Raw genomic sequence first — 22,067 nt, forward strand, 5'->3', positions numbered from 1 at the left:
GAGTGAAGACATACGCCTCCAGTTAGCCTGCCTCCTTTGCTTCCAGTTCTGGAGTATTTTGAGAAACTAGGTTGGTTCTTAGTTCACCCCTCTTCAAAATTGACTTTGTTGGATCTGCAAGATTAGTTACCACCTGTCCATCTCCTTTCCAGCTTCCAAATTTTATTGCTGTTATCTCCCTTGTTTCCAGGTTCTTGTGGATTTGTCATTTTAGAAGGCTCTGTATTATAGTTTTAGTAGGGTTTCAAGTGGGGTTAATATTAGATGCATGTGTTCCTTTTGTCTTCTTAACCTGAAAGCTTATGTTCTACTCTTAACAAGTGTTGACAGAGAGATTAATACAAAAATCACCGAGGTCTGTGATAATACCAAAAGAATCTCTCTTTTCTTTCTTTTTTATCTGTTTTATTCTCTTTCTGTTTTGTTTTTTGTTTTTGTTTTTTGAGGGAGTGGGAATACAGTAGGGTTTGGGAGGTCTAAATTTACTAATCCAGACTGTACTGTCTAATAATAGCTAGCATTTATTGAGTATTTTTCCATGTGCTTTGTAGCTAAATGAATCTAAATTAATCCTCATAATAACCCAATTTGTATCTCCATTCTACCAATGATGAAACAGAGGCCCAAAAAAGAAATGTAACTTTCTTGAGGTCACACAGCTCTGACACAGTAGAGCCAGAATTTGAACTAGGCAGCCTGATATCAAAACTTATTGCTGTTAATTACTATACTATCAAATACTAGATATGAATTGCAAAAGTTTCTTTTATGTCTCTATTCAGTTTCATTTACCATATCAGCCTTTCCACTACAGAACTGTATAGATGACTTGGAACATTAACTGGAGATATCCAAGGTATCTTTTTATATTCCTATGTCTCTCATATATTTAGAACTGACAGGCTTGTTCCAGAAAACAAAATCAAGGGGCACCTGGGTGGCTCAGTCAGTTGAGTGTCTGACTTCAGCTCAGGTCATGATCTCACTACTCATGGGTTTGAGCCCCATGTCAGGCTCTGTGCTGACAGCTTGGGGCCTGGAGCCTGCCTCAGATTCTATCTCCATCTCTCTGCCACTCCCTTGCTCACACTCTGTCTCTCTTTCTCAAATATAAATAAACATTAAAAAAAACTTTTTTAAGTGAACAAAATCAATAGCCATAATATAGTCTTGTGTGTGGCTCTCTACTAAAATAGAACCTATGTAAATCAATGCAGCCATGGAAAGGTTACATAAATTTTCAAGCCTCCACAGCCCCAGTCATCATATTCTTTCTTTTCTAGTCATTAAATGGTATCTATGAGCCTGAAAGTATTTTCATACTTTACCAGTGTGAGCAGATTACTCCCCGTACATGGACTGGATCTAGAACCCTAGTGGAAATTTTTATTAAATTGTTGCAAGTGGAAATTAAAATGTGTCCGAGTAAGTTAATTTAATCTTCCTGAAATTAGTTTTCAGTCTTCAAAATACTATCCTTTTCTGTCTCACAGTGATAAAGGAAACGCAAATATCTTACAGAGAAACTAAAAAGACCAAAGGATGCATGTAATGTTTGGAGAAAAGTCATACTATGAGTCAGGAGCCAAATCTTCTGTTTTCTAGACAGTGCTGACTCTCAGCTAGCTGGGGAAATCCATCTTGGCCAAGTTAATCATTCTCTAAAAGGCTGGACAATTGTGTGGGTGCTAATGGCATCAGAGAAGACAAGGTATGCAGGAAACACATCCCACACTTGACAGGATGTTCCCAGGGCAGGAAGGGCATTTCTCTTCCTCAGTAGAATTGTTTCATTGAATAAAGACAACGTGAGATCATTCAAATCTCCCCAAAATACCAAAGACTGATGAAAGCAGGATATATAGAACATGGTGAGTCTAGTGTAAACCAGTGGGATCATTTATGACATCATAATAAAGTAACAGTATTTTGTGTATATACTTTCTTCCAAGAGATTCAAAGAAATTTACATAGTCAGTCATCAAAGTTTTAAATCTTCTGTGGTCAGAATACATGGTCCCAGAGATGGGAGTGGAACCCTGGTTTAGTCTCAGCCTTTTCTCTCTGGAACTCTGCCACCATGTTTATGAAGCTTCCATTTGAATACCACCCAGTAAAGTACCCCTCCCCTCCTCACCCCAGCTTCTGCCGCTTCTCTAAAACATTTCCTTTTTTCATCTTCTTCTAATTCTCCCATTTTAATCAAGTGCTAATCTACATCTTACATGGTGGATAGCTCTTGAACAGTTCCACCAATGAAGTATCATTCATCTTCCTTAAGTAAAGAATGATATCTCTCTCTAAGATAGAACTGAGGCTGAGACAGCACCAGTAAGTAGTTGGCAAATGAAAACATGATGAGAAGCTTTGAGCCAAAACTTTGGTGGTTTTCCTAAACTCCTTCTTGTTGGTATTTTCCAAGGTATACAGAAAAATGTTGAATATAGCAGTCACCTGAGCAGGAATTCTCTTCCCAAAACTTAGCTCAAGAGAACACTGAGACTTACAAAAACAGAAGAGAGAATGAAACTAGATATGAGCTTACCTGCAGATGGTAGAAACAACACAGAAACAAGTAGAAAACTCCATTGTTCAGTGTAAGTTATGACTTGCCTTGTTTTTTCTGCTGTAAACTTTGTGGAGAGCACAGTGCATCAGTTATAAACATTGTGTTTGTAGTCTTCTGAGTCTGAGAACACTGCCTCTATAGAATCATTCATTGTGTATCTAAAGTGATTTCATATTCTCTTAGTTTGTGGGAAATAATTGTCAAAATTAATTAATGCACATGAAAGAAAAGGACCCAAAGAATTTTTACTTACTTTTCTTGCTTGCCTTTGACTTAAATGTTTATTTATTTTTTTTAAATTTTTTTTTCAACGTTTATTTTTATTTTTGGGACAGAGAGAGACAGAGCATGAACGGGGGAGGGGCAGACAGAGAGGGAGACACAGAATCGGAAACAGGCTCCAGGCTCTGAGCCATCAGCCCAGAGCCCGACGCGGGGCTCGAACTCACGGACCGCGAGATCGTGACCTGGCTGAAGTCGGACGCTTAACCGACTGCGCCACCCAGGCGCCCTGTTTATTTATTTTTGAGAGAGAGAGAGAGAGAGAAACAAAGTGTGAGTGGAGGAGGGGCAGAGAGAGAGGGAGACACAGAATCCAAAGCAGGCTCCAGGCTCTGAGCTGTCAGCACAGAGCCTGACTTGGGGCTCGAACTTATGAACCATGAAATCACGACCTGAGCCAAAGTCAGATGCTTAACCGGCTGAGCCACCCAGGTGCCCCATAGCAACATTGTATTTAAAATTAATCTGCTTTCTGGAGCTCCTGAGTGGCTCAGTCAGTTAAGCATCCAACTCTTGGTTTTGGCTCAGGTCATTATCTCACAGTTCGTGAATTTGTGCCCCGCATCAGGCTCTGCACTGACAGCCCAGAGCCTGGGGATTCTCTCTCTTCCCTCTCTCTCCCTGACCCTACCCCATTTGTGCACTCTCTCTCTCAAATAAACTTAAAAATTTTTTTTTTAATTAATGTTTCATTTTGCAGTTCAGGTGCTGAACTACAGCTGTGTGTATGTGTAAAGAGGAGACAGGTCAAAGACAAAATCACTTCACATCTTCCTTGGTGTGAGCACTAGTATGGTTTTATCTGAGAAAAAATGAGGCCTCCAAAAGCTTGGACCAGTCAAATGCATGATGCCTTGCTCCTCAAACACCCCACCTGATCAGTTTTTACCTATAAACAGCTGCTGACCATTTTCAGAGAGAACAACTTCTACTTTAATTAAGCTCCCCTTCTACATCAGGTCCTTTTTTTTTTCCTTATTTAAATTTTAGTTAACATACAGTGCAATATTGGTTTTCAGGAGTAGAATTCAGTGATTCATCACTTAAGTACAACACCCAGTGCTCATCACAAGTGCCTTCCTTTAATACCCATCACCCATCTAGCCCATCTGCCACCCACCTCCATCCATCAACCCCCAGTTTTTCTCTGTTATTAGGAGTCTCCTGTAGTTTGTTTCCCTCTTTTCTCTTTTTTTCCCACTTCCCATCTGTATATTAGATCCTTTAAAGAAAACTGTCCACAGCCAAGTGCAGGAATTTCAACTTTCCATGATTCCTGAAGAGCTGTTTACACTTATTCATTTCACACGTTGAATATTACCATCAGAAGCTGCCAGGGAATGATACTGGGTGCCTTATCCACTGGGTACTGGGCTCCAACTAGCTGAATAGAATTGGGGCCTGGCGGGGGGGGGCGTCTGCTCTTAACTAAGGCTAAGATAAGTAAATACAACTTCTCACCACCACCCCCATTCTCCACCCCCCCCCCAACACACACACACTAATACATTAAAAGGAGAGAGGTAGGGCTGAAGGTGGAGAGGTAGGTTGAGGAAGGAAACATACTTCAGCACTAACATGTGGCCCCCTGGGACCCCTTATCAAATTGACCCCTGGTGGTTTCCAAAAGTCATTAGAGGGGAGAAACATTGCCAGAAAGAACATGCCATGAAAGCCAGATGGTTTTGAGATCCTTGCTCCAAAGATCTTTCCATATAGAAGTTGTATGTGAGTTGATGTCATTTTACATTTTTATTGATGATATCTTGATAGATAAATGTTCATAATACTGTTGAGGATATTGGGAGGGGGAGTGAAGAGGGTGGGAGGTAACTTATTTCACATTTTAAAAATAAAGCAATCTGAGCAAATAAATAAAATAGGAATTTGAAATTCCTGACTCAGGCCAGAACCCCCAAACCACAGATCCTGTATTGATAAAAATTTGGGATGAGATCTTCAGTAGTAAATAGGGAGAGCGATATTAGATGACTGATGTTTTGATGATGGCCCCACCTGTAATTGCCTTTGGACCAAATGCGGAGCAAGGGATTATCATTACCCACACTGGCCTTCTCACTCAGCCAGGATGATGCCTGCTGAAAATCTCCCTACTGTGCCAACTGCTGCTGCCTCAAGGCACTCCCGGCTTCCACCCTCTTCTGGGTTTTTATGCTGTCTGGCTTGCTCTGTGAGTCCGAGGTCAGCTCTCACTCCTAATCTCACACCAGCTGTATCTCCTCCGTGTCTGTGCCCTCAAGCCTCCTGCTCTACCCTCCCCACCATCCCGCTGCCAGTGACTCACCTCCTGTCGCACACAGAAAATAGAAACTGTCAGGAGGAGTGACCTCATATTTCAACATACACACCACACACATACATAGACGAACCACATGGTCATGCCAATTTATCTATGCTCAAATCCATTTCAGTGCTAGAGGTGTTCTCTCTTTCTCTCTTGCCTATTCTCTGGATTCTCTTACTGCTTTCTCAGGAAACTTGTTCCAACAATTATTCTTTCTGTGCCTTGTATCTTCATCCTTTACCTTGCCGCTGACTTTTTCTGATCAGGATATAAATATTCTCAAGTCTTCTGTCTTTAAAAAAAACAAAATCAAATACCTCCTCCCTTCAAAATGAAGCTTCTGGAGGTTGGAAGTTTTGAAGAGACCACACAACATCGTTTCTGAGATGAAAAAAGCAGAATTGTTATTTTTGGTAAACAAAATACAGATATGCTTGTAAAACAGAGTCTCTCTGGAAAAAGCAAACTGTAACCTTATGTAATTTAGGAAACCAACTGAAATCTCACTCCTGTCCCCGTGGCTTCCTCAAAATGACTCCACGTTGCAGACCACACTTTGGTGTCTCTATAAGCACTGATACTTAGCCTCTCCTTTCTTCTTAAAAGCTCTTGATAGTCTGAGAGACTTCTGTCTCCTGGTTTTTCTTTATCTCTCTGACCATTCCTCAGTTGACATTAAATTCTTATCATTCTAGCCTTCAAAAAATAGTATTCTTCATATTTCATCCTCAGCTTAATTCCTTTCTCTGTCTGTATCCTTCCTCTTAAACTTCTACTCCATGATGCCTTGAAATCTTTGTCTCCAGCCCAGAGCTCCCTGCTAGATAGTAGAGTCACATAACTGGCTGCCCACTGGATATCTCCCACCTGGGGATATGATGAGCTTTTCTTCTCATAGACCCTGTCTTGGTACTAACATTTGTCCAGTTGTCCCAGTCTTCCTTGGTTTATCCCTCTCCTCATCTCCACAGCTAATCAGTGACTAAGCCTGATCAGTTCTGCTCCACTAACTCTACTAACTTAGAAGGCTCTCTTCTCTCCAGCTTTACTGCCCGTGCCTCAGTTCTCATCTCTTACTTGAATTACTGCAGAAACACCCCCCCCACTTGATCTCCTAGTCTAGCCTTCTCAGTTCACAGTTTTGATCTAACTTGGTAGTCATATCATGCTCCTGTTTTAAATTCTTTGTTTCCCCCCCCCCCCCCGCCATTGCTTTCAGGTGGGAAAAGATTCCTTATCACAACTTATAAGGACCTTTGTGAACTGACTTCTACATTTATTTCCAGCCTTATTTGTGGCATTCCTCAGGTCATCCCACACCTTTGCTTGAGACACATTTGACAGCTTGCAGTTCCTCGAATGCGGTGTACTAATAAAGAGCTTCCACCTTCAACATGCTGCTCCTTGTCCTTGGAAATTCCCATTCCTTGCCTGGATAATTCATCTGAAACCTCAGCGGTCGCTTCCTCTGTGGAGATGTCCCTGACCACCCTCCCTACCCTCAGTGTGATTTAAGTGCCCATCCCTTGTGCTCCCTCTTAGACTTATTCAATTCTGTTAGAATCATTTGACTGTAAACTCCTGGAGGTTAGGGATTACTGTGTCTTTATATCTGTATCTCCAATGCCCCCTGTTTATTGACTGACAGAGAAGTTCTCGTTCATGTTCTATGAAGGAACTGGAGTTTCACATACATGCACATACATGAGTACACACCAAAAAAAATCCTTGAGTTTGGTTGACTCCCTAGATCCAACTACTAATTTATAACAAAAACAGAGGACTGGAGAATATGTTACATGATACAGGAAATACTGTAAAACAAACGGCCACATTTCTTTAACTGCAGTCAAGCAATTGCAATATATGGAGCTTTTTTAGATCCTGATTTTTTTTTTTGAAAACTGTAAAAAAAAAATCATGAATGAGAAATACGAATAGTGTATATTTGACATTAAGGAATTATTGTTAATTTTTTAGATGTGATAATGGTATTATGTGCTTATTTGTAAAAAACAGTCCTTATGTTTAGAAGTATATTCTGATATATTTACAGATGAAGTGATATAATGTCTGGGGTTTGTTTCAAAATAATATGAATGGGAGAATAATCTGGGTGGGGATATAGATGAAATTGGATTGGCCATAAGCTGATAACTATTGAAACTAGTGACAGGCACACAGTAGTGTGATTATATTTGACTGACTTTTGTTTATATTCTTAGATTTCTATAATAAAACTTTCATTGTGGCAAAACATATACAACATAAAATTTATTTTAACCATTTTTATAGTTTCTAGTTTTTATTTAAATTCCAGTTAGTTAATGGGGCACCTGAGTGGCTTAGCCGGTTAAGCATCTGACTTCGGCTCAGGTCATGATCTCGCCGTTAGTGAGGTCGAGCCCCGTATTGGGCTCTGTGCTGATAGCTCGGAACCTGGATCCTGCTTTGGATTCTGTGTCTCCCCCTCTCTCTGCCCCTCCCCGACTTGCACTCTGTCTCTCTCTCTCAAAAATAAACAAACATTTAAAAAAATTAATAAATAAATAAATTCCAGTTAACATTTAGTATAATTTTATTTTCAGGATAGAATTTAATGATTTCATCCCGTACATATAACACCCTATTTTAACCTTTTTTTTTTCTATTTTAACCATTTTTAAGTGTACAGTTCTGTGGCATTAAATGCTTCACATTGTTGTCCCATCATTGTCACCATTCATCTCTAGAATGTTTTCATCTTACCAAACTGAAACTCTGTACCCATTAAACAATAACTCCTCATTTTCCCCCACCCCTACCCCTTACAATCAGTATATTTTCTGTCTATGAATTTGACTACATACGTCACATAAGTGGAATCATACAATATTTGTTCTTTTGTGTCTGGCTTAATGTCTTAAGTTAACATAATGTTAACGTAATGTCTTCTAGGTTTCTCCATGTTGTAGCATGTATCAGAATTTTATTCCTTCTTAAAGCTGTATAATGCTCTGTTGTGTGTATATACACGTTTTGTTTATCTTTCCATCTATTGATGGACATTTGGGTTGTTTCCAAAACTTTTTCCAGAAGGTATCTGATAATAACTATTCTCATATATAAGGTATACTGATTATAGTTATCTTGCTGAAGAACTGGCATAAAACTAATTTCTGTAGACATCAGATCCCAAAGGCTTAAGAGTTTTTGAAGACCTACAGTCCACACAACCCAGGAAGCGCAAGAGACTGCAGGGGGTGATGTATAAAGTTAAGAATAGGGAAAGGAAGTTACACTTGCAGTTTAGGATTACTCAGAAAAACTCTTGGTCTCATTGGCCTCTACCACCTCCCAAGCAGCTTTTCTACTTCCTGAGTATCCCTATGCAGTTATTTCTAACAGATGTGGCCCTGCCAAATGTATTTTTACCCTAAGCTCAGGAACTACCTTTCAGCAATTTTATACCAAAAATAAGTGTCACTTACAAGTAAAAAAAAACAAAACAAAAACAAACAAAAACCTTTTATCTGTTCCTGTAGGAGATAAACCAAATTAGAATGGAAGCCAAACCAGAAAGTGTTTGCATCAAATATTAGTCTGAAATTTATTCTTCTTCTTCTGGTTTTTGGAAAATTATCCTTTAGACATCCTAAGGAGCAATGGGGTTGGGCGGGGGGTGGTGGTGGCGTTGAGATCCAATCTCTGGTTAACCTTGAGATACCCAGAGAAGTTCTAGAATCAATTTGGAATTTTGGATACTCTCCAGAAGGAGCCATACTATTTATTTTGTTCTATTATGTGGCTCAGATTCTAGATTACTTAGACAAACCCAGAACTATCCCTTACCATCTCATTCATGGTTTTCCACATTAGAACAGTCCAGAGTGGATTGTGGCTTCTCTGGTCATGACTGTCCTGAGTTTAAGAAAACCCTTCCTTATCTTTCTTATCTAAACTTATTTCCTGCTGATAGTCTCAGGAGAGGATTGCCTTTATATCTTATACTGACCATCCAGGATGCATTGGATATTTGTCACATACCCATTTGTCCTTAGGAGCCCCAGTTTGTTTTGGTTTAGAGGTTTTGTTTTATTTTGGCTTTTTTGTTTAACTTCTTATTTTGAGATAATTGTAGATTCATATACAGATGTAAGAAATAGTGACAGAGATCCCGTGTATCTTTTACCCACTTTCCTCCAATGGTAGCATCTTGCCAAACTATATTATCACAACCAGGATATTGACCTTGATACAGTCAAGATAGAGAACATTTCCATCACCACAAGGAACCCTCCTGTTTCCTTATTATAGCCATACCTACTTCCCTCCTGACCTCACCTTCTCTTTAGCCCACAGCTGCCACCAATCTGTTCTCAGTTTTTATTTCTCATTTCAGACATGTTATGTAAGTGGAATCACACAGTACATAACCTTTTGTGTTTGGCTTTTTTCCCTCAAATAATTCTTTGGAAATCAATCCAGATTGTTGCAGTATCAATAGTTTGTTCCTTTTTATTGTTGTTTAGTATTCGATGATCTAGATGCACCAGTTTAACTGTTCACCTATTGAAGGACATCTGGATTGTTTCCAGATTTTGGCTATTACAAATAAACCTAAGTAGTTAAACATATGTATACAAATTTTTATGTGAACATAGGTCTTCATTTCTCTGGGATAAATGCCCGGAAATACAATACCTTGGTCATGTGGTAGTTGCATGTTTAGTTTTACAAGAAACTGTAGCTAGAGTGGCTGTACCATTTTAAATTCCCACCAGCAATATGTGAGTGATTCAGTTTCTCCTTGTCCTCACTCACCAGCATTTGGTGTCATTACTATTTTTTATTTAGCCATTTTGATAGGTATATAGTGATCCCTCATTGGGTTATAATTTGCATTTCCCTAATGGCTAATAATTTTGGATATCTTTTCATGTGCTCATTTGTCATCTGTGTGCATTCTTTGGTGAAAGTTCTTTGGGTTTTGTTTTGTTTTAAAAAAATTTTTTTTAACATTTTTATTTGTTTTTGAGAGAGAGAGAGCGCGCGCGCGCATGGGCAGAAGAGGGGCAGAGAGAAAGGGAGACACAGAATCTGAAGCAGGTTCCAGGCTCTGAGCTGTCAGCACAGAGCCCAACATAGGGCTCAAACCCATCAACTGTGAGATTATGACCTGAGCTGAAGTCAGATGCTTAACTGACTGAGCTACCCACGTACCCGTTTTGTTTTGTTTTGTTTTGTTTTTAAGTAAACTTTACCCCCAATGTGGGGCTCAAACTCACAATACCGAGATCAAGGTCACACGCTCTACCACCTGAGCCAGCCAAGCACTCGAAAAGGTCTTTGTTCATGTTTTATTTGGATTATTTGCTTTTTTTTAACTGTTGAGTTTTGAAAGTTCTTTATATGTTCTTGATATCACTTCTTTGTTGAATATGTGGTTTGCAAGTATTTTCTCCCAGTCTGTAACTTGTCTTTTCATCTTTTTTAACAGGACCTTTCACAATGCAGTTTTAATTTTAAAGTCCAATTTATCAATGATTCCTCTTTTTTTTAATTTTTTTAAAAGTTTTATTTATTTATTTTGAGAGCGAGGAAGGGAGAGAGAAAGCATGAGCAGGGGAGGGGCAGAGAGAGAGAGAGAATCCAAAGCAGGTTCCGTGCTGTCAGCGCAGAGCTCAACGCAGGGCTTGAAGTCACGAACTGTGGAATCACAACCTGAGCCAAAATCAAGAGTCAGATGCTTGACCAACTGAGCTACCCAGGCACCCCCAAAGATTCCTCTTATAGACAATGTCTTAGATGTCAAATCTAAGAACTCTGTGTAGATCTCTGGTCATGAAGATTTTTCTCCTAGGTTTTTTTCCTACAACTGTATAGTTTATGCTTTATATTTAAGTCCATTATCTTCTCTGATTTAATTTTCTGTATAAGGTGTGAGATTTAAATAGAGGTTCATTTTTTACTTATGGATGTCCAATTACTTCAGCACCATTTGTTGAAAAACTTACCTTTCCTTGGCATATTTATATGGGTCTATTTCTGGGTCATCTATTCTGTTCTATTGATCTATATGCCTATCCTTTTACCAATATCACACAATGTAGATTACTTTAGCTCTGTAATAAGGCTTCAGATGAGGTAGACTTATTTTTCCCACACTTTATTATTTTTTTTTTCAAAACTGTTTTAGCTGCTCTTCCTTTGCCTTACCCTGTAAGTTTATAATAATCTTGTCTATATCTACAAAAAAAACTTGCTGGGATTTTGATAGGAATTGCATTTAAAACCCATATATCAATTTGAGGAGAATTGACATCTTTACTGTCTTGAGTGTTCCAATCCATGAACATGGATGGTGTTGTTGAGTTCTTCTGTATACTTGCTGATTTTCCGTCTGGGTCTTCTCTCAGTTGTTGAGAGAGGAATATTGAAATCTCAAACTATAATTATGGATTTGTCTGTTTCACTTTTGCATTCTATCAGCTTTTGCTTCACATATTTTGTAGCTCTGTTGTTTGGTGCACACACATTTAGGATTGCTGTGTCTACTTGGTGAATTGATCCTTTTATCACATAATGTCCCTCTGCATATCTGGTAATTTTCTTTGCTCTAAATTCTACTTCATTTAATATTAATGTAGCCACTCTGGCACTCCTTTAATGAATCTTTGCATGATTTAACTTATTCCATCCTTTAACTTTCCACTAGCCTATATTTTTATATTTAAAATGAGTTTCTTTTACGTAGTATATAGTTGGGTTATGTTTTTTAATCCACACTGCCCGCCTCTGTTTTTTAATTGGTGTATTAAAACCCTTTGTATTTCATGTCCTTATTGAAATGTTAGGATTTATGCCTGCCATTTTATTTTTTGTTTTGTATCGTCTCTATTTTTTTTTTCTGTTTCATATTTCCTGCCTTCCTGTTGGCTACTTGAACTTTTTTATAGAATTCTATTTTTATGTATCTGTCCTGGGTTTTTTACTGTGTTTTGTTTTTTAATATATAGTGTGTTTTAGTGTAGATTTTTAATGGCTGCTCTGGGAACTGCATGTATATATGTACACACACACACACACACACACACACAATACCACAGTCTTCTGGTGTCATCATTGTAACAAGTTTTCTGTCTTGCTGGATGGCCTCTTTCCTGGTCCTTGGGCTATAGAAATTGGGCCTTTCTTGGGGTCTTTTTGTACCCATTGGCATTTCTGGGTTGCCAGCTTCTTCACTCTAAGTCTAGGATATATGAGTCAAAAAGAATATACAGGGAACTCACTTAACATGTCATTCTTCATGCCCTCAGGTCCCTAGCCAGTCTGCTTTTTTCTCTGTACCTTTCACAGTCTTCTTTTTTCTAATTTCTGATATTTTTCTTATATGCAAAATGGGTATAAATTTCATTTTATGGTATTTTTTTTAAGATTTTATTTTTAAGCAATCTCCACACCCAGCATGGGACTTGAACTCACAACCCTGAGATCAGGAGTTGCACATACCACGGACTGAGCTAGCCAGGTGCCCCTATGATGTATTTTATATTTTAGATGTGTTTGAAAACATTTTGATTTTTGGAAACATCAAACTTTCAAAGTCTTTATACGTTTGTTTTGTAGAATGTCTGGGCTTTTTAGTAGTACTTTAGAGATAGGGAAAAGTAGATCTACTTCCATCTTCCAAGAAGTGGAAATCCCCCCCAGTTTTAGTTTTGATCTAACATAGAATTAAGGTAAATTTTCTTTTTCTTTACTATTCTGAGTATACCTGTGACTCTGACCCAGCCCCCTGGATCTAGCCTTGGAATTTACTGCAGAGGAAGTCTGCTCATGGCTAGACTGTCATAGAGTTTCAGGCCAGTGCCTTTATTCTGTAAACTCATCTTTCTTTCCTGTATCTTTCTTTTATTCTCTTTTGTTAGCATCATTTCAGAGAGCTGCTGCTACTACAGACCTCTAAGCCACAAGATGGTGCCCCAGAGCAGTTCAAGCTAATCCTTTTCTGTTCTTCCCTGGGCCCCTCTTTTTAACTTAATATTAGTAAACTCAAGGCCATTTATCTAAACCAGGGTATAGTAGTAAACTAAAAATATAAAGTGATAATCCAATGGAAATTCATGTGGAAAATTTTAAAACTAATTGTCATTCTTCTTAATGAATCCAGTTGTCGTTTTATAATTGAACTCACCGAAAATAATCTGTAATCTCAGCATAGTTTTAAGAAAGGAATGTTATGGGTGCCTGGGTGGCTCAGTTGGTTAAGTGTCCAACTCTTGATTTCAGCTCAGGTCATGATCTCACAGTTTGTGAGATCAAGCCCCAAATTGGGCTCCACATTGAGCATGGGCCTTCTTGGGATTCTCTCGCTCCCTCTCTCTGTCTCCCCCCTGCTTGTTCACATGCTCTCTCTCTCTCTCTCTCTCTCTCTCGCTCTCTCTCTCTCTCTCTCAAAATAAATAAATAAACATTAAAATAAATAAATAAAGGGATGTTATAAATGCATTCTAAAGGAGATGCACCTCTCAGTATCTTTTGAGGTGTTTGAATCAATGAACCAAACTTTCTTATAGTGTAGGTGTTTTGCTTTTGATTACTAGCCTTTTAAAATTATGGCTTATAAGATTATATAAAAATGCATGAAATAAAACCACTGGTAAATACATATTAACAATCTTTGGGTGGGGAACAGAAATTGACAGATCGTTGAGTGGAAAAAAGAATTTCAGTGAAAGGTATCAGTCTCCGCAGAATCATGACATGGAAAAGTTGGCTGAAAAGATGCAATCTATTCCAGCCATATACAAACTTACAAGAAAAAAAAAAGTAGAACACTTTGTTCACTTTATTCAAGTGACAACTTATGCAGAATACCTATGTATAAATGTACCAAAGCTGAGCTTGTTTGGGTTGAAACAGGGTCGGAAGTATAGGAACTAAACCCCATCCTCATTGAACCTCTCTGTCTCTATCCCAGTGGACTCTGCGGAACACACTTTAAAAACAATTCATTTTGGGGGCGCCTGGGTGGCTCAGTCGGTTAAGCGTTCGACTTTGGCTCTGGTCATGATCTCATCGTTTGTGAGTTCAGGGCCCTGCGTCGGGCTCTGTGCTGACAGCTCCGAGACGGGAGCCTGCTTTGGATTCTGTGTCTCCTTCTCTCTCTACCCCTTCCCCACTTGTACTCTGTCTCTCTCTGTCTTTCAAAAATAATTAAATGTAAAACAACAACAACAACAACAACAACCACCTATTTTGTCTATGCTTAGGAAACCCCCCCCCCCACCAGACCCAATGTAATGTAGCCTGACCAGTAGCCTGCAGTTGTAACAAAGAAACATTTGCTTCAGGCTTACAAAGATGCAGAATTGTTTTAAGGAATGTTTTCTCACCCCTTACCAGAAAAGAGTGTTTCACCATTGAGACTACCAGGTAGAAGAATCACTCCACTTACTTGACATTCTTCTCTTGGCCCTTTTGGGGACTGGCTTTGTGTTTTTTAGCTCTTGCATGTGGTCTCTCAACTAGCCAAGCAGAATCTGCAGCTGCTGGTCTTGGGCCGAAAGCACATGCTAACACAGCACTCCAGGTGGAGAAAGGATGAGATGAAAAAGGTGCAGAAGCAAGCCAGCTGCTTCTTTGCTGACAACATGTAAGTACTGAAGGCACTAGGTAAATTACACTAGGCTTCCATCATCTGCTTGTTAGTAACCTATTCTTGCCTTTTTTAAAGTGCATGTGTCTGAATGTATATATGTACGTATATTCAGCCTCATTCTTAAAGATTTGAAGCAGCTTACGAAAATATACTTTCTACAGCAGGATACATTTAAATGGATGAGAAAATAAAGATAAAGGAGAAATAGGAGGGAGATAAAGTCAGAAGTGAGATGAGTACACAGAATGCATGCCATAAGGTCCTACACAGATCATTTAACCAGTATTGTATAAATATGAGCACCCTCTGTGTTCTTGGAAAACAGCAGTCGTTCATTGAGTGCCTGCCTTCTTGGGATGTAAATAAGTAAACAAATAAAAAGGTCATGTAATTCCAGGCAGTGATCAATGGCTAGGAAGACAATAAAGCAGAGTAAATAGATTAAAAAGGATTAGGTAGGGGGTAGGTCAGAGGGTAGTAGATGGGGTGGTCAGGAATAGCCTTTTGGAGGGGGCAAAACCAGAGGGAAGGAGTCATTTGAGAAAATGGGGGAGGGTGGATGGAAGAACATATGAAGCAGAGGGAACAGCCACTGTTCAAAAAGCCCTGAAGCAGGAATGTGTTTGACATGTTTGAAGAAAGCAAACAAACTATTGTAGATGAGCTGTAGCAGCAAGAAGGAAAAGCAGGAGGTTCTGGACTCAGAAGGAAAGGACCATAGTACAGAAGACCTGTGGACTCGGATAGGCAAGCAAGGAGCCTGGAATTTATTCTAAATATAAAGGGAATGTTGCTATGAGCCACAGCTTCTCAGGAATCCAAAGAAACATGGAAAACATGGTGAGTGACAAAATGGTACAGTGTCCATAAAGAAGAAAGCAGCTAATCAGGAGGGGGCACAGACCCTCAACAGGACGTGTAAACTTTTAACATACACTTAGTTTTACATCCGATTTATGCTGACAAAAGTTTATTTTTAACTTTGCCTGGATCATGTGTGTACCTCAGTCCTGGGTATAGGTTTCATTATGTTGAATGTGGTAGCTTCAAGATTTGTCAGTATTCCCCAAATCATTTATTCCTAAAAAGGTAAAATGACTCTCTGTGCATGGAACAGGGGGCTAACCCCTCGTTCAGATCCCAAACCAATCCCTTTTTCCTTAGCTAAGTCCTTTTATGTATTCACAGGAAGGGTTGCTTCTTTGTCTCTGTGAGTAGAAGACAATAATAATACTCTTCACACTCACTTTAGGCAGCATCGGATAGACAAGAGGAGCACAGGCTTGGGAATTAGTCTACCCAGACTCATATCAGCCCTGCCACCTCCTATCTGGGAAGTTTCCCTCTGTGTCTTCATATATAACCCCCATGGGGTTTCTGTGAAGATTAAGTGAGATAATATTTGTAAATAATGCATGAAAAACTGTAGCAGGGCACCAAGTACTTGGAAAGCATATATGTAAGTGCCATCATCATCACTTTTATTTTTCTTAGGTGGAGGAACTGGATAAATGCAGTGTTACAACCAAGAAGCCTGTTGGAAATTGGTCTCATGCTTGGTTTGGGGCTTGTGTTTATTGTGTCTGTTAAAGTTCCAAACCCAGTTGTAAAGACTGATTCAGTGACCTCCTGTGGCTTTGGATTTGAATATTTAAGTTTTTAACATTAATTCTATTTTCCACTAATGTACCAAAGAAGCCTTTTCAAACAGATACTATACTATAAGAGAATAGTATAGTGAATCTCCATGGAAGTGTCACCCAGCTCCAGCAATTACTATCATTTTTCTGATATTGTTGCATATAACCTCCTACATTTTTTCTATTTTTCTTTCCGCTCTCTTTTTTCCTGGAGATTTTAAAGGCGATAGATTCTAGTCATTTATCATTTCATTTGAAATAGTTGAGTATAAAATAAACTATAAATGGTCCTACTTTGGGTCATTTGGATCAAGGCATAAGACATACCACGTGCTATAGTCCAAATCTCCTGAGCAAGGCAACTACTTGGCTGTTTTTACAGCACACATACTACAGTGGTAAGTGCTCAAGTGGAGGGTCTGTTAGAAACTCTGAGTCACTGGTTCATCTCATAGCAGGAGATGCCTTTGAGTGCTGATCTGGGTGACTACCCAGAAGCTTCTTTGAGATACCACTATTAGCTTTCAGGGCAGCCCATTATTTTTGGTAGCTTGCAAGGAAGTGTCATCCTGCCTTATTAATATTTTGAATATTCCTCAAATTTAAATGAGGAAAGGTGAGAAGGGGGGTGGCACGGGTATGCCCTGTGGTAGATAAGGCAAATAGGAACAACACCTTGGGCACACAGAGAACCAGGGTTCTCTGTGAATGTGAAGAGAAAGTCATTGTTAGAATTCTTCATTTTAGTGGGAGAGCCCACTACAGTGGACCAAGTTGAGCATTTGCATTCCCTTCCACTTAGCTTTCCAACCTGTGTTCTAGAGAATGCTGTCTACTAGCAAAGGACATGATGCAGGTAGTTTGTAAGCATCACTGAGATCATGTCAGTTAAGAATGCAGAGCACCTCTGAGGAAAGTAGATAGAGTAAGAAGTAAAAAGCGTGGTGAAGAATGCCATCCTCTGCCTCCTTGGGGCTGTGCTTAATTGTATTCTTTCTTATGCCTGGCTTAGCTCGGCAGACGACCCATTCCTTCTGTATGCCACGCTGCACTCGGGGAACCACTGCAAGTTTATCACAAAAGATCTGATGCGGGACCACAAGGCCTGTCTACATGATGCCAAGACCCAGCGCCTCTTCTTTAAGTGGCAGCAGGGCCATCAGCTAGCAATCATTAATAGGCTTCCAGGATCAAAAATAACCTTTCAGGTATGTTATTTGTTCTCTACATAATGCCAACAGAGTCAAGTACAGTATATAGTCACATATATAGATATAGATATAGATATAGATATAGATATAGATAGATAGTAAGAATGTGGCATAGTCAAAGAATGTTGCACTTAGTTGAAGGTTCTGAATGCTTTATTTTTCTCAGCTGTAGTTTGGTATTTGGGATTAGCCAGCTCCTGGATTAGCCAGCTCCTGCCAGAGCAAAAGTTTCCATAGACCAGCCTCACATCACGTTAACTGACATATCAAAAACATCTGAGATGTCATCAATTGTGACTTCAGTTATGTCACCAATTATAACTCCTCATACATGTTTTTTATTTTCCTGAAAATTCCTTATCCCTTATGGTTCGTCATATTTCTGCTAAGTAACTCTTTTTCCTGTTAGTTCACTTCTGCGGCATGGTCTCAATTGAGTTCTCCTTTGGTTCTAGTTTAGATCCCTGAAAATATGAGATCTCTTATCTCTTGTGTGAAAGCAAAGGGAAAAAATCCAAAGGCAAGCTATTATAAAAAAATACACTAGCCAATGTATATGTGGTCCAATGGTCAAAAAATATACAAAACAACAGCTCTATAGGAAAAATCAAGACTGGGGGAAACTATTCAGGACAACTGACTTGGTTTCCTCAACAACAACAGAATAACAAGAAAAACAGAGATGAAAAGTAAAGCTCTAATTAAAATTAACAGATAATTCAGTCACGATGTAATAACCTAATTTCAACTCCTAATCAAAGAAATCAACTGTAAAATATATGTACACATATTTAATAATTGGGGAAATGTAAATATTAGATATCTGATGATAAGGAATTATTAACTCTTAAGTGTAATAATATTGATCCTATATTTACAAAATAGATCCTTGCTTTTTAAAGGTACATACTGAGGGGCGCCTGGATGGCTCAGTCAGTTGAGCTTCCAACTCTTAATTTCGGCTCAGCTCATGATCCCAGAGTCCTGGGGTCGAGCCCCACCTCGGGCTGCACACTGAGCATGGAGCCTGCTTCAGATTCTTTCTCCCTCTGCCCCTCTCTCCCACTTTCTCTCTCTCTCACAAATAAAAATAAAGGTACATACTAAATATTATAGAAGAAGGGATATGATAGCTGAGATTTGCTTCACAATAATCTTGGGCGGTGGTATGGATGAAATAAAATTATCCATGAGTTGATAATGGCTGAAGCTGGGTGGTGCATACATGGGAGTTCATTATACTATTTCTCTATTTTGTATATATGAAAATTTTCTTTCAGTCCAAATATAGACTCTCCTGTAGAGAGTCTTTAACCTTAAAGATGAACTCTCCCCCAAAAAAGAAACCCCTAATGCTAGGGTTCATCTTCACAGAGCTAGCTGCTCTTTGAAAATCCATTGTTAAGTAAGACAGAGAATACTCCTGACGCAAACTGAGAAGTTGTCAGAAAAGAAAGGGAAATGGCCAGGTAACCCCTCTGTGTTGTTCTCAATGTTTGGCTCCCTTTTTAATTCAACAGCATATCCCCAGTTATGACACAGTGGTGCAAACAACTGGAGACTCATGGCACATACCATATGATGAAGACTTGTTGGAAAGATATTCCTATGAAGTGCCAACCAAATGGCTGTGCCTTCACCGAAAGACATAAAGACTATACCCCATGCAGAACTTGTGTTTGGGTGCCCTTCTGGTTGGCATCAGAGCTCTTCAGTCAGTGCTTGCTTAGAGCATTGCTCCTGTGTGATCCACTTTGTCCTGTTTGGTCCAGGTGTCAACAAATTGAGGTTTTTTTTTTAATTAAATAAAATATAATATCTTTTCATAAGCAGTTGTATTTGTATTTTTTTTTTTACCAGCCATTTGTTTTTGGAGAATTTATCCATAGTTGGGGAAGTCAGGGCAGAGTGAAGTCTACGTTTCTCCTGTCGGGCCAGCTTGGCCATTCACTTGGACAACAGGTGCTTCTGATATCCATTTTGCTACCCCTGACCTCACCTTCCAGGTCCACAAATAGCAGAGCCAATGCATCTAGGCCTAGGCTACTCATGTTGTTTCTAAACCCCTTCTACCATTTCTGGCATGATCTCATCCTCTACACATGATCTGCTACTCACACTGAATCACTTATGGTCCTCTGTGATAAACTGGCCAAGAAATCAGAAGCTTATTAGCAACTTTTACTTACCACCCAATGATTTGAGTGGGAGAGAAAGGAGCAGTTTGTTCTCTTTAGCCTGTGGTCATTTCTTCATTCTACAATGCCTTTTTCAAATTGGTTCAATATTTTGTGAACACTATTAATTCCATCACTCAGAATATGAGGGCTTTTTAAAGGATACAGATTTTTTTTCATTTAATCAAGTTTGACTTAGTTTAACAAAGTGATGAACTTTTCATGTTTGCCTCTCTTTTACTTCCTTGCCAGCCTGCTTATACCTCACTGGGCCTTAATTTTAGCTGGAAATATTCATGTCCACAATACTTTATGTTTTTTCTTTATTCACACATGCTGTATGATTTAATACTCAAGAATAGGCAAAATCGGGGGCACCTGGGTGGCCCAGTCAGTTAAGCATCCGACTCTTGATTTTGGCTCAGGTCATGATCTCACAGTTCGTGAGTTTGAGCCCCATATCGGGCTCTGTGCTGACAGTGCAGAACCTCTATAGGATTCTCTCTGTTTCTCTCTCTGCTCCTCCCTCATTTGTGCACTCTCTCTCTCAAAAATAAATAATAGGGCGCCTGGGTGGCGCAGTCGGTTAAGCGTCCGACTTCAGCCAGGTCACGATCACGCGGTCCGTGAGTTCGAGCCCCGCGTCGGGCTCTGGGCTGATGGCTCGGAGCCTGGAGCCTGTTTCCGATTCTGTGTCTCCCTCTCTCTCTGCCCCTCCCCCGTTCATGCTCTGTCTCTCTCTGTCCCAAAGATAAATAAACGTTGAAAAAAAAAATTAAAAAAAAAAATAAAAAAAAAATAAATAATAAACTTAAAAAAAAAAAAAAGAACAGGCAAACCCAGTCTGTGGTGATAAAAATCACAATAGTAGTTGCCTGAGGCAAGAGCACAAGAGACCTTTCTGGAGGGTGATATAAAGTTCCCTCTATATTGATCTGGGTGATGCTAACTTAGGTGTATGTGTATACTGGTCGATTTATCACACTACTTAAAATGGATGCCTTTACAACAATATAGCTCAAAAAACATTAACCTTAATAAGATAGTTATTGGGGCTCCTGGGTGGCTCAGTCAGTTAAATGTCTGACTTCAGCTCAGGTCATGATCTCACAGTTCGTGAGTTCGAGCCCCGCATCGGGCTCTGTGCTGACAAGCCCGGACCCTGGTGCCTGCTTCAGATTCTGTGTCTCCCTCTCTCTGCCCCTGCCCCATTCACGTTCTGTCTCTCTCTCAAAAATAAGTATTAAAAACTTTTTAAGATAATTATTTACATGAAATAAATAATTACTTACATAAAGCCATATACACAGATATAAGTAGGGTGTGTATTATGCACAGAGAGACTATTCAGGAAAAACACAGGAGGGGAATGTTTCATCTCCTTACCCATTTACTGGATCCTACTCTGCTGCGTGCCTAGAAAAAATAGCTTTCCAGAAAAGTGTGCAATAATTTGAAAATATTGAAGATCAGAAAATTCTCCTACATCCAATCTGCTTATTTTCTAAATTTCATAAACTACAGACAGAAAACTGTGTTTTCAGTGAGTTACATTTTTTTAAAGTAACTATCCTAGTTTTTGGAAAATTTTTAAAAAAGAGAAATGTGTTTGTTAAATAAGCTTATCTGACAGCCTAACACAAATACCTCACAAGGAGCACATGGAGATGGGGGAGAATACAAAAGGAATCCCAGAACTTTGAGTGAACCTTGAAGAACAGAAAGTCCAGCAGTAGCATTTTATAGAGGAGGGACAGACCCTGAAAGATGAAATGGCTTCTGTGGATCCCATAGCTAGTTCGTGGAGACATTTCAACTGTAACCCACCTTCCCTGATTCCCAGCCAAATAATCTTCCTTCTCTACACTGTGATTTAGGTTAGGGTAGTTCATAAAAACTCAAACAGACTGAATCATAGGGCATCCAGTATTTAGATTGAGGGACTTAGCCACATAAGAGAAAGGGGGAAGAATGAGAGCAAAGAAACAAGGGAGTACCTCTTTAAAGGGTCCACATTTGTAGAATGGCTCTTCAGTGTACAAAATTATGTCAGGGAAATTACATTATTTTTGAACTCTTTAATACTATTAAAAAATACAACTCTGGCTCAGTCTGAAGAACATGTGACTCTTAATCCCAGGGTTGTGAGTTGAAGCCCCATGCTGAGTATAGACATTACTAAAATAAATAAATAAATAATTTAAAAAAATCCTAATTTCTGCTTGAGTTGAGGTGCATCT

At 39.2% G+C, this 22,067-nt stretch overlaps 1 protein-coding gene across 1 annotated transcript in view; it reads left to right on the forward strand.

Annotated features, from left to right (window-relative positions):
• The window catches only part of PRORP (protein only RNase P catalytic subunit), a 132,939-nt gene extending 113,466 nt beyond the window's left edge, over window positions 1–19,473 (forward strand). Inside the window, exons 5-7 of the mRNA XM_047075610.1 lie at window positions 14,645–14,793; window positions 17,452–17,647; window positions 19,171–19,473. Coding sequence (XP_046931566.1) covers window positions 14,645–14,793; window positions 17,452–17,647; window positions 19,171–19,302 — 477 coding nt within the window. The 3' untranslated portion in view covers window positions 19,303–19,473. The remainder of the gene's footprint in view (window positions 1–14,644; window positions 14,794–17,451; window positions 17,648–19,170) is intronic.
• The last annotated feature ends 2,594 nt before the right edge of the window (window positions 19,474–22,067 follow it).

This window comes from Lynx rufus, unplaced genomic scaffold (assembly GCF_022079265.1).
Source record: "Lynx rufus isolate CCGP_SWC_20201006 ecotype Redwood Valley unplaced genomic scaffold, mLynRuf1.p SCAF_13, whole genome shotgun sequence".
Lineage (NCBI taxonomy): Eukaryota > Metazoa > Chordata > Mammalia > Carnivora > Felidae > Lynx > Lynx rufus.